General features: G+C 38.3%; 1 protein-coding gene across 4 annotated transcripts in view; it reads right to left on the reverse strand.

The window, feature by feature from the left end:
• TOX3 (TOX high mobility group box family member 3) overlaps positions 1-13,622 on the reverse strand; it is a 142,686-nt gene that overhangs the window by 80,468 nt on the left and 48,596 nt on the right. For 3 of the 4 annotated variants that reach the window (XM_030470226.1, XM_030470225.1, XM_030470227.1), the window contains 3 exons: positions 10,018-10,278; positions 1,750-1,928; positions 107-242 (listed from right to left, as the gene is read on the reverse strand). In XM_030470226.1, coding sequence (XP_030326086.1) covers positions 107-109 — 3 coding nt within the window. In that variant the 5' untranslated portion in view covers positions 110-242; positions 1,750-1,928; positions 10,018-10,278. The remainder of the gene's footprint in view (positions 1-106; positions 243-1,749; positions 1,929-10,017; positions 10,279-13,622) is intronic. The other variant, XM_030470228.1, reaches the window with a different exon arrangement.

The raw sequence follows: 13,622 nt of genomic DNA on the forward strand, positions 1-13,622 counted from the left end.
AAAAAGTTTTGTTCTTAGCATTAATTCAGATCAAATATTCATTGATATCTACATTTCTCAGCAAGTATCTCAAGCAGAGATCAATAAACACTTCTTAGTCACTGACCATGTTTCCTGCAGTAAAGGAGGGAATGTCAGCCAGCAGATGGGAGCAGCCAAATAATCAGGGGAGCTGCAGTCTAGTGTTTGTCTGCCAGATGATCATCTACCTTCTCTTTGTCTCAGTTGCTGCATCTAGAAAACTATAGATCAAAGGATTAAAAAACAACACACAAGGTAGTTTTAGTAGTCATTCCTTAAAAATACAAACCATTATTTCAAAATACAAATATGGAGTGTTACAGGGGGTGGGGAAATCACAACTGAAAGTTTTTGGTTTGTGAAAATTCTGTTTCTTTCAGGCCCAAGTCAGGAAATGTGTTACCTTGGGAAACCGGGAAAAACAAAATTATTGCCTGCTTTGATGTTTCTCTGGATTGCTGAAGTCTTTTATCTTAACTGAAGTATTTCGCCACCTCAACTCACCTACAACAAAACCATATTCTAGAAGAAAAACAGGTATTTGCTTACTGAATAGAGACAACCACTAATACTGCTGAACTATGTCACAGCAAGAAAGGTTTCTGCCACTTTAAAGAAAGTATTCCACAACCCTTCAAAATAACCTGTGTGTAATGGACAATATAGGATTACTTTTTGGCAGAGTGAATATCCTGTTGCTATTGACTGCAGTGTTACAATATCCTGACATACTACTATACAGTTATTGTGAGATAAAGACCATGTTGAAAAACAAACTGATTGCAGTACTGAAACCAGAAAAGGAACTGTCCAGTAATATAAAAATTTACTTCTTTCAGAGAACAATGACTGGAACAGTGTCATTTCTAGATTAGCATCAAAGAATAAAAGCTTTAACTGAAACGAAGAAATTGTTGCAATGTATTCCTTTCTTCCAGGGATGCTATTTTAAAGCAAGACATGAAAACTTGGTTAGAGATGGATCGCTATATGTGTGTGTGTGTAGTTAGGTAGGTAGGTAGATAGGTAGGTACATAGATAGATAGATACCTACATACAAACATACATACATAGATAAATTGAATTTATATGATCTGTTTATATAAAGCTGTGGAAGCTGTGTAGTATGTTTCTGTTTGGTTTTCCCCTCCAGCCCTTTCCACATTTATACCTTTGTTGAATTTAAACTAAAAGAATTATTAAAAGCAGATGAAAAAAAAGCTGCTGGCATCTGCCTTCTAAAGGAGATTTACAAGGACAATGTGTACAGAAAGAAAAACATGTTCATCATGAGCAATCCAAATTCTTTACATTTCTGTATTAGTCTAGAGGAATTTTTCAGGCAGAAACTTTCATTTTACAGTAGAATCAAGTCTTATTACTGAAATAATAATTATTTTAATGAAACTTATCTGAAAAGTCTTAGTGAGATATGTTGAAGAGTATTTCCAGGTGAGCAAGGTTACATTTAATCTTTGTATCTGCAGGAGATTCACTCATACCTGGTTTTCAGTTGTAATTTCATTCAATGTTCTATTAAGTAGTTATTTGAAATATACAGCATATAGCTATATGACCTCTGATATATTTCAGATGCACATGTTTCATTACGAAGTACCTAAACAAGGATGTGGTGATCTTCCTGGAGTGATAAAGGAAATATCTTTCCATGATTTGCTGGGTTTAATGCAATAATACTGTATTTTCCCAAGGAGAGGGCACACTTACCCTTTAAAGCCTGTGTGGTACCCTGGGAAGACATGAGCAGCAGTGCCCCGGCTGTCCCTGGAAGCATGGAAGATGTTACATAAACTCTCAGTGACTGCAGTGCACATCTTTTGTTGGTGGGTGTCGAAGAGATGGTCTTTTGGTCATCACTTGGAAGCCACTGAAGACTTGATGAGACACTACCAAGGTTTAAGGCAAAAAGCCATGTATAGTTTCACAGTCATGCCATAAAAATAGAAGTAACTATTGAAGAGCACTGCTGTTCTCAAGTACCTTTCAAATGTTACTGTGACCTACTGTGATATTAATGTCACTTTCTACCAGCACAAGTTATAACATAGAATAATTAGTGACCAATTCTAGAGAATACATGAAGAAACACAAAAAATTATCTACATTTGATACGACTGTAGACATATAGCTTTATTTGGATAGATCACATCCATACAATAACTGGGAGTAGTCTTCCAAAGGACTCATCCTTTAGGTCTCCTAATTAATGATGTAGTCTTCTGAGAGCATATTAATAACTCTGGTATTAACAGCATAATTTTAGCTGAGAATTAAAAAAAACCCCACTATTTTATAAGTACTTGTGCAATAGAGTTTGGAACTTAGTAATAGACACAGACATAAATTCGTCAGATTAAAAAATAACAAACAGATTTCTAGAAGTGTGATCGCAATAACATCTCCAAAATGAATTACTATACTTTCATTTGGGCAACTTATGTTCCGTTTATAGAGCTGAGTTCTCTTTTTTGATGCTTCAATGGGTTGGGTTTTCAACACTGAAAAGCTGAAGACAGATTTCATCCAGTTCTCTAGACTATTTCCCCAAGCTTATAGACAGTATGTGCCAAGCTGTCTATGAATCAGCCCTCATTTCCATGAATGGCTAATATTTAATAAAACATCTGATCACAAAACCAGATAAAAAAAAAAAATCAGCATTAAAATAACACTCTGACTTGCTACTAAATGCGATGTTCTTTGATATAAGTCTATTTCAACTCCATTTATTCCAGGGTTCTACAGCAGTCAAAATAATCAATGCAGAATTTTCCATGTGATTTACACATTGCTTTTTAAAACAAATTGACTGAAACAAAAAATGCTTATTTTTGCTGCCTGGCTTGTTTTCTAAAACATATTCTCTTTCTTTTAAAGTGAGAGAACGACCTCTGCTTCAGGAACAATTTTCTGAGACGGTGTGTTTATCAAATGGCTTCTCTGCTTTCATGAAAACAATTTATTTTCACTGAACTCTTCGAGATAAGCATTGAAGTCAGGAAGAATGTACAATGACATTTATAATTACATCCAAGAAACAAATATTTTGCTAAAGAAAGGTTTTGGATTTTTATCTTTTTTAGAGATACAAAATACCTTCTTTCCTCCAACATACCATTTAAAGATATTTTCTCCCTGAAATTACAAAGTGTATTTTCATATGCATGGAAAGAGAAGCCTGGGACAGTAATCTTCCCACAGAAAGGCTACAATATGCATCCTAAATAATGAAAGCTGTAGCATAATCCTTACAATCAAATTGCCTTCCCTGCCCTACTCTTACGAAACAATCTGCAGACAAATGACAGGAAGAACAGGAGGAAACATGACCTTGAAGAGCCTCCTCCAAACACCCCCTATATGCCCAATCTTAGAAAATGGACAAAACAATTGTCTCGTAGAATGGTACGTCCATCTCTCCAGCTTTCATCTCACATTTTCCCCTTGCACAGAGCTGGTTTCTTAAGTCCCAGAGCTTGCTGCAGAGCCTATCGACACAGAGCATGGTGCCTCCTGTTCTTTGGGGAAACAGAAAATCCTGCTCAAAAAGCTCCCTCTGTTTCCCTTATGGATTCGGCCCTGGACCCATTCTCAGCTATCAACAACAAAAGCTCTGTCATGCCAGACAGTTACTGCTTCCTGCTGTATTCTGTGCTGCCCCTAAAATCAAGGTAGTCCATAAGACATCTCATTTTTCAGGACAAAGCAGCCACGTATTTAGCCATATAGTGCCTGCATTTTGAAATGCAAATTCTATAACTATCTAAGCAAAAGCTGCCATGAACACATTTAGAAGTTCCGTTTAGGCTGCCTGGAAACATGGGTCTTACTGGATTAAAAAGACGTGTTGCTATCACTCCAATGAATGCCCTTTAATTTGTGAGAATTCATTTTAGAATTAAAAATATAAGATTTAGTTTATTCATTGTCAGTCAAACATCCTAGCTTTTTATTATTCCATTTTTTTCAGTGCATGGAGGTAGTTCTCATCATAAAGATTCTCTGATAAAGTTCTCCTCCAGAGACATACTCTTTTTGTACGCTCAGCTAGTGCAGAAATATCATTCATTTGTAATACTCATCAAAGAGAAGTGAGGGGAAAAAAAAATCAAAAGCAGCTGAAAGAGATTATATTTCACACTAATATACACCAAGGCTTTATTTAAAATATACAATGTTAAATTTGATTAAATATCAACCCACCATTCAGAGTAAAATAATCTCTTTTAATTTGCATGTATCTGTGTGTGCCAAAGAGAAGCGTGTTTGCTTTCAAGCAGGTGCACATCCTGCTATGACTAAATCTCTAACTCATCAAACTGCTTTACCAGCGTGGGACATGCCCTTTTTTCTGGAGCAGCTTCAAGCATTTTCCCCAGCATTTCAGCCACCTGTTTACTGAGTTCATACTCCAAAGGAGATGCATGCAATTAGATACAAGGAAATGAAAATAAATGACCTTGTTTGTTATAAATAACAAAGAGACTCAGCAAAATTAATGCAGTGAAGCCTGACCTTCTGACCTGAAAGAAAGAATCACCTCATTCCTTTGTAGCAGGCTCACAATGCTCCAGCACCAGGCATTGTTATGCAGCTTTGCCTCTTTTGATGGATCTTAAAGGAGTATATTCTAAATATTAAATGTTTTACAAGTTAGATTAGGAAATTTGCATTAAAAAGCGTGTTGAAACAAAGTCAAGAGAGCAGTGATAAGGATTATCACTGCTTTATTTAAAGAACACAGGTAAGCCATGTGTATGGTAGCTCATTATAATACAGTTTTTCAACTGAAAAAAAAAATTATATTCCAGGTACTAAAGAGCCATGGAATGTCTTCTTCAGTGTTCTGTGAATTGATCAGGGGGAAAGATTTTAACTACCCAACTCCAGGGAAAGGAAACATTTTTCTTTTGTAAATTGTTTGTGCTATGATGATCTGACTTCTGAGAGAAAAGCAATGTACTTCCAAAACTACTGCCAAAAATATACATTTTTTTTCCATTATCCTTTAATTAGGCAAGCAGAAATGCCTTCTTCAGTACAAAGTCTACTGAATAATGTTTCTGTGGGTTACAATTTCACTTTTGAATGATTCGTGTCTTTCTGGAACAGCATCCTGATGTAATGGAGGGCAAGTTGCTAGAAATTTGTTTCACTGCTTGTCTTTGAAGGTAATGAGAACACACAGTTGTTTTTATGGCAGACCTCACAAAAAGAGCAGTGTGTAATTACAGTGCTGGTTCCCATCTTGTCACCATCCAAAACAAGTCTGCTATTAATGCAGCAACTCAGAACCGTTGCAGAAATGAACGGATAACATGTTTGTATCTCGCTAAAAGCAGTTCCTACAACAGGCATTGTTTGAAAAGGATTTATCCAAAACTTGGTTTGTGGGGTTTTTTTGCCTTCTCTCACTTTGAATGATACCCATCCAGCTGCTGAGGTAACTGCAGGGCCGTTCATAGCAATCGAGGCCTCAGCTTTTCAAGTTTCTCTTCCATCCTTAGTGAATTGAGTGGCAGACAGGGAACCATGGGGGCAGCTCTACTTGCAGTGCCTATGGGTTGAAGGGTACATCATCAGTGACACCAAGAGCCACCAATGCCATGTGGCAGTGGGGGGAAGAACTGAGAAGTACTGAAACAGCAACGGGAGTTTGCACTCCCTGTGCTGGCCATGGCATGGAGGATCTGTGACCGACACAGTGCTCTGCGGATTGGGAGCATGAGGGTGCAGCAGCTCTTTTCCTCCCCACCCTCTGACCCATCCTTCCACATTCTGTATGTGATGGAGCATCTCCACCCCCTTAAGGACTCAGCATGACTCGCTCCTGCTCCCATACTTTTACAGTGTAAAGTTGACCTGAATGAATCATTCCCAGCAGAAAAACAGTTAAACACAGCCTTTCTGTTCAGGAAGTGTCGTGAACAGCTTGTGTTTTTTCCAAAGGTATGTATCATTAAAAACTAAGCAGCCCACATGGCTGAAGGTAGGGATATGCTTAAGTGTCTGATTGAATCAGAGCCCTTAACAGTATTGTCTTCTCAATAAGTCTGCATTTGCTCACATGGATTGAAACCAGACCACTCACATTTCTAAGTACTGATCTGTGAGGCCCGGTATGACAAGCCACATTTGAGAAAGACCTGCACAACAAACAGCCTTCTGAAAGCTGAGACCAACCAGAAGAAATTCTGCTTTTGTGGAGCACGAAGTTGTGATCTCTGTCCTGCTCCAGGGCTCCAGAACCACGTGTTGACCAGCAAATATGCAGGCTGCAGAGGGGCTGCAGTCCTGCTCATGCTATGCAAGGGCTGGAACAGAGAAATCAAATATGGGGATCTATTAATATGCCTCATGCTCCAAACATGAGATCTTACTGGACTGTAAATTGTATATATTTATGTGAATATCTATTGTGAAATGCCTAGACTGGGTTTCTTTGTTTGACTTTTACTGGCTTCAGAAGTCAGCATGTATAATTCCTCTTTTTTGTGAGGGATAAGTGGAAATAAGTGTAAATCATCTTCTGCAAAATCTCATTTTGATCAATTCAGAATAAATTCTAGATTAATATTCTCCAACAAGTATCTTAAAATTCATGTTTAATATTTGTCCTGAAACTCTCTCACTGAAGGATTTGTGGTAATTCAGCTTAAAAAGTGTATTCTTCCAGGCAGAGAAAACTCTGGGCTTTCAGGAAAAGTCTGTTAGCTCCTCAGCACTGGCTTCATTACAACCTCAATATAAGATGCATTAAATCAGGAAAATAGTATTGCAAATATTCTATTGTTATGTATTTATTCAAGACAAAGCTCCCAGACACTTGCAAGCTACCTGAACAATCAGTGAGTGGAAATATTAGAAAAATCAGAATTAGAAAAATCAAAATTAGAAAAATCAAATTAGAAAAATTCCCCCTCCTCCTTTCTCCTTTTTTTTTTTTTTTTTTTTTTAATTTGTATTTAAATACTTACCAGAAAACTGACCCTGACGAAGTGCCCATCCTATTAAGGATAATAATGCACTAAGAACCCAGCAGCTCCAAAACAGTTATGCTAGGTAGCTGGTGACTTCCATGAACTCTTTCCTGTCCCTTGAGGAATCCTCCTTTCAGGTCTTTCCAGATTTTTGATATTTTTCCATCATACTCCAGCCATTTCTCCCCATGGTGCCATGGCACCTTTGTGTCCTGCCAGCTGCACATTGCCAGTGCCTGCATAGTGTACCACGCATGTGACAAAAAACAAGTCAGGAACTCACAAAGCCTGGGCATCAGCCTGTACTGAGAGCTGCGCTCGAAGAGAAACTGCAGGGTGTTCTGGAATGGAACTCTGCCTCCAGCTACCTCTGCTAGAAACCCAACAGTCACCTACCTACAGCAAGCTCCTGCAAAAAGCCAAAGCGCCCATGCAGGGATACCATGTGGCCAACCATGGGCAGAAACACTGCTCCTGGAACTCTGCCTCATTTGCCACATTGCTAAATGCCAGATGCACTTGCAATTCCAAGATGAGCCACACTGCTTGCAACATCCAAGGCTGTGCATCGTCCCAGCAAGCCTCAGTAGGCTTTGTTTAACACACACTATGGATCAGGTTCCCAGAGTATTACAAAAACTATACTGTCTGCTGCAGACTAAGGGAAGGATTTGAGTGTCCCTTATGAGAACAATGCAGGACAAAAGCGATTTCCATTGTTTTCAAGCCATCCAGATCTCAAAGGTTAAAAGCTTTAATTTCAGCACCACCTCAGTATTATTTACAGACAGAAGAAGAAGAATATTAGCCCAACTAAATAAATTTCCCCCACTAATGGAAAACTTGCATGAGCTATTTAGAGATAGGAGGCAGAAGAACAAAGCAAAATCATTTTCTATGTCACATGCGCAGCGTGATCTTCTGGCTCAGCAGTTCTAGCCCCTTTTGGACTGGTTCCTGCTCTAGCATGTGGCTTATAACCAATCTTCACCTAAGACAACTGAATATGTGCAGTATTTCCCTTCTGCAAGCTTCCCAGACTTACGCTGCCTTCTTCAGCTGATCACCTGTATTTTAGAGCAATTAGTCCCACCCTGCATTTCCAGCCATGTTTAGTGCAAATTGTGCAAGCAACTAAATTATACTAACATGCAGTCAAACATGCAAGATGGTTGTGCAAGTACAACTGTTTGCTCAGCATTACATGCTTGAATGTCCTTGCAACACATGGGTGAGACTCATCTCACTGGTGCAAAGAGTGGTCTTGTTTTTCCGTAATGGTAACCTAAACTGAATACTAAGAAAGGCAAAGAACTCAGAACTGTTACAATCCAAGAATCAGAGCTAGAGATATGCAAATAAAAACGCTATTCTAAAAGGCTGGAAATAAGTAGCAGCCAAAATGATTGATATTATAAACTGGATTTAAAAAGCAGCAATTTTCAGGAGCGTTAGTTTACATGATTTAGATGCATAAATGATTCTTAAATTCAGCTGAAGTAAGGTCCTCCTGGAAAGCAAATGGTGTACTTTTATTCCCAGGCTGTTTCACCTATTCAGGAAGGGTGGCTACCCATACTGGAGACCACATATTTGTTTCACAAGAATACAAGAGGCACATGCTGACCAAGAAAAGTGTTGTGGGAACAGAATTCCTACACACAAACTCGGGCTCACCCAATTGCAGCCCTTGCAATCAACTATTAAAGGTGCCAAATGGTCAAAGTTATTGTCACTAGCATTGGGGAAATGCTAAGAACTAACAATAGTTTCCTTCTTTCTGCCTCTGGTACCCATCCGAGGAGAGGGTAAGCAATACCACAAACAGCTCAAGAGGACAAAGACAGTGTCAGGGCCAGTGTCCCCTGTCTCAGCACGACAGGCCTTACTGGCCACAGCCCTGTGGGCTACTGCTGAGTGCATAATGATTCTGCATTGAACCACTAAACCAGCCATGCTCTGTACTGAACAACCACAACTCTAACTCATTCCTTCATTAAATGCTTTGCCATTCCTTGAGAATGAGAGGTTCTATAGAAAATCACATTGTCCTGTACTCTATCGGTAAACAATATCTTATATATGTTTAACTGGTTTATAGTAGTCATCTGTTCTTTTCAAGCTGTGACAGGACTTTGAATTATTTGCCCTATCAGCAGCTGCTGTAGTAAGTTCCTCAGTTATGCTGTGCATGGCAGGCTTGCGGAAACACCCATGACAATGAAGTGAGCAGAGAACTCATACATGGTGGAATCCACTCAGCAGACTGGTTTTTGGGGATGTTGGGCCTCAACAAACAATCCTTTCTTCTTGGTCTATAAAGGAGCTACACTGGGGCCTACATTGGCCATTAGTCTAAGGAAAGCCTTTGTTGAACATATAGCTGCTTCTCACATTGAAAGAATAAATCACATTCTTATTCTGAGTATGTCTCCACTGCATTCATTGATGTGAATGTTGTGCCACGGCTGAAAAACTGGGTAAACAGCTTGGTCCCTGTGCCGCGTCACTGCTGCTGCATTACTAGCTGAGCAACCTCATTTAAAGCCAGCTTGGATGTGTCTATAAGAGCAGCAGCCCTGACGCAGATCTGTACTGCAGACAGCACACTCCCTCTTTTCAGGAATATCTCATTCTTCAGGCTGGATTACCAGGATTTGAACCAACTTGGGACCCACTTTGCCTGAGAAGGCGGAGAGAAAATCCTATCTTTTCTATGAGCTTAGTGAAGCAAAACCCAGTTTAGGCATGTTTCAGGAATAGTTCTGAGTCTTTAGGGGTTTTTTAGGGTTATGCACGTACATTTCAATTTCTCAAGCACACATACTAAAAGCACATGTCCTGGATAGTGGATGCCTCCCCTCTAATATTTAAAATCCACAGTAATCAACGTTCATAAGTGCTTCGATGTACAGCAATTCAATATTCAATCGCCTTTACAATCATATGTCAGTCTTCACGCTTCAATTTGCTTCGTCATTTACTGTTAACTTACCTTTTTGCCCATCATCATATCCTCAAAGAAAAATGCACAATCCAGGTTTCAGCAGCCCACAGGGACCTTTGCTGACAGCTTCTATACAGGCGGCCATCCTTGGATGAATAGATGGGGTCTTGCATGATACCTGAGCTTCAGTTGTTCAAGATTAAGATTTCTATGTGATAGAGTGAATCTGATGATCCATCATCACCCTGGCGGAAATGTTCCCATTTCCAGGCATGATGCTACAGCCTCATCTGAGCTTTTGAGTGACACCTAAGTATAACAACAAATATAGCACACATTAGTCTGTGGCACCTACAGACAGAATTCTCCATTTTGCAATTTAAACAGGAGTTTGTCTCTGGAAAAAAATGACATGTCCCTTTTACTTCACATTTCAATTAGCACCTATCCATCAAGGGCTGTGCTACACAAGAGGACCGTGGCTGAAGTGTAAGAGGAGCTGCTGGTTAAACAGGAAGGGTCTCGGGAAGCACCCATCCCTGAAGTGCTCTTACAATTTTTCCTCAGAGCCACAACAGGCATATTCCTGAGTTGGGTTTTTAGTTGTTGTGTGTATTTGTGTATCCTGCACAGATGCAAAACTAATTAAAAAAACCCACAAACAAACAAACAAAACCAAAAAATTTCTCTGATCACACAATCCCTCCTGCTATACGTGTTTTCAAACAAGGTAAATGGTAGACAGGGTAAATGGCAATTTTTATTCCCTCTTTCCACACACACAGTAGCACTTTCCTTGTGCTACTGGGGAGCCATTGGAAAAATTTCCAATAACCAGAATTATAACCACCTCGAAATTAAATTTCTATTTCAATGTTTTTCTGCCTTCTTTTACTATTTATTAAAATAGAACTGCCTTGCAGAAAGATTATGTGTAATTATTTGCAAAGAAAGCAGCTCACTGTAAATGCTAAATGTCTGTATTTTTTAAACCTTAGATACACTAACCCTTTAAATTATAGTTTCAATTATTTTGTCTTCTTGCTGCCATAAGTGAAATATTTTACACACTTACTCTCTATTTGCATAAGAAATTCCACCTAAATATTTTTGCCATTGATTTATTTTAGTTCTTGCTTTGTTGTTCCTGCTTCTCAGAACAGTTCAACTAATGTGGTAGCATTTATCCTGTCTATTCCCTTCAGAATTATGTCTGACTCAATGAGATGACCTCTTATCCTCTTCTACAGACCTGTTTTCTCTAACTTGAACATATTTCTAACTTGAACATATTTCTAACTTGAAATAACTAAGGTCTCTTTGCCCTTGTACCATACTAGCATCAGTTTTGAACCTTGTGCGAACAATTACATTTTTTAAAAAATAACTAAAACCAGTCTTTTGAGCATTACTATGACACTGTCATCTCTCACCAATTTCAGACTAGATGAAGCCTCTGTATTTGCATTTTACAGTTTGATGTGATTCTTTTTGTTGTTCATTCTTTTGTTGTTGAAAACTCATAAGCCTTCCTGGTTTGTGCTGTCTTTGAAAACATATTTTATATATTTTTTACTTGATTATGAGCTCATGATCTTTTCTAGTCTAATTACTGTTCATTGTGTTATCTAAGATTTTTAAGTCAGCTTTTGAAAACTACCTGTACTTCATCTAAAAATGTCATTGTATATCTAAGCGTTTTCTCCTTCTAGGGAGGATTTAGATTTGTGTTTGGAACTATATGGGATGATGATAATGAACAGGATATATATCATTTAAGAGTGTATAAAACTCAAAATTGCCTGTACAGAAACTGCGTATGTCTAATTTTCCTTTGTGTATTTATAATAGAAGAATTTGGGCTAGATTATGTATGGTATGATGAACAGAAGCACTAGCAAAGAACTAGGAGAACTAGGAGATCTTGCTTTGGCAGATTCTTTCTTTTCTTTGACTGCTCTACTTGTTAAAATTACCATCAAACGCCCTACTCAAATAGAATTGAGGATGTAGCCTCTCATCACTGCTCCTCTGCATCAACCTCAACTTGGTCCCATTTTGGTGCCTTCTCTACAGCAAGCTAGAAAAAAGGCACGAAGTACACAAGGATAATGGAAACTGCTACATGCAAACCTGCTATGTGCAAAACTATCTTCCTGTAACTACAGACTACCCAAACGTGTCATAAAGTCTGCCAAGAATTAAGAGTCTTTAACTATACTTTAAATCATCAGGCATTTTCAACCAGCCACTATTTCCCATGACATGGCCAGCATGTTCATGTTTCCTCCTGACTGTTTTAACTTCCTACAGAATTCTGGGTTGATTATTTGAAGTCCCAGATTTTGTCAGTATTCGGAGTCTATATTAATTCATTTTTCTTTTTCTGTTTCTCTTATTTGTATTATCCTTATCTTTATTGAGAAAACTGAGTCAAAATGTCTAATATTTGAAAAATATATTTCTCTCAACCAAAGGTAAGTTACCTTTGCAGTGTTTAAAACTCTATTGCTTTCTCCAGTGACCTCATTTTTTTGTATTTGGAAAATCTCTTATTTATCTTAGCCTTTTCACAAACTTCTTTTATTTTGTTCACACTCTTTCCTTTGTTCTATAATCTTTCGATCTTCCCCACCAGCTTTATCTCACAGATGAGGGATACATGCATTTCAGTAGTCTCAACTGCTATTTTATTTATCCCAAATAAATATCCATGCTGGATGACAAATATAATTCTCTAGCTACAAAACTTTACCTTTGAAAATCCTCTTTTTTGTACCTTTTTTCCATACATACCTTTCCACGATCCTTATACTTTTTAGACCTTTTCTTTCTTCATGTGCTTTTTGATTTAATTATAAATCTAACTTGGATATAACACCTCATATCAAGATACTCTCCCATTCCTACATCTCCAGTCATGCTATATTTACTATGCACAGCTATGAGAAGGATTGTTCCGTTTTTAATACAACCTTTTAAATTGTGTAAAGAAGCAATATTATAGCGTTCAGTCTGTGATGTAGGCTACATACCCAGACTGAATTAAAGCTAAATGGAGGGCAGTTCAGGTATGTTGTGTGTTTAAAGGTCTCTGTGTGAAATAAAAAGAAATCTATAATGTTACCCTCAGGATTTCAGACATGATATTCCCAGTCTGAAAGAGAGGGAATAAAGAAATTGAAAAAGGATACACACCACTGACCAACCAATTGAAAAGTATGGTAAATCGAAAACAGAAACCTCCCTGGATTTGTCCTGCGGGCTGAGAGCAGTGGCTTTGTATAAAAAGAGAAAGTACTTATGTTCCACTTTCTACTTGAGACATATTAATTAGTTTTTCTGAAGGAATAAGCCACTGTAACAAATTCTACGTTTGTGTGGAAAAAGCCCAACACTCCTTGAGAGGCAGACTAAATGATGCCCTGTCTTCCATGGTCCCATGTCTCCCTACTTAGGTTTGCCTGTCTCTGGGTTTGCCTATCTCTGGGAAAACCCAAAGCTGCTGATTGGCACCAGACATTGCTGCAAAACTGAACTACAGTGAGGATGACTGTAACCTTTATTAAGAGTCGAGTGACTTTGGTTAGGCTTCACAGTAGAAAAGTTACAAAAAGCTCCTGTGCTTTGTGCTATTATCTGTGGGAAAGAAA

The sequence above is a fragment of the Strigops habroptila genome, chromosome Z, assembly GCF_004027225.2.
Source record: "Strigops habroptila isolate Jane chromosome Z, bStrHab1.2.pri, whole genome shotgun sequence".
NCBI lineage: Eukaryota > Metazoa > Chordata > Aves > Psittaciformes > Psittacidae > Strigops > Strigops habroptila.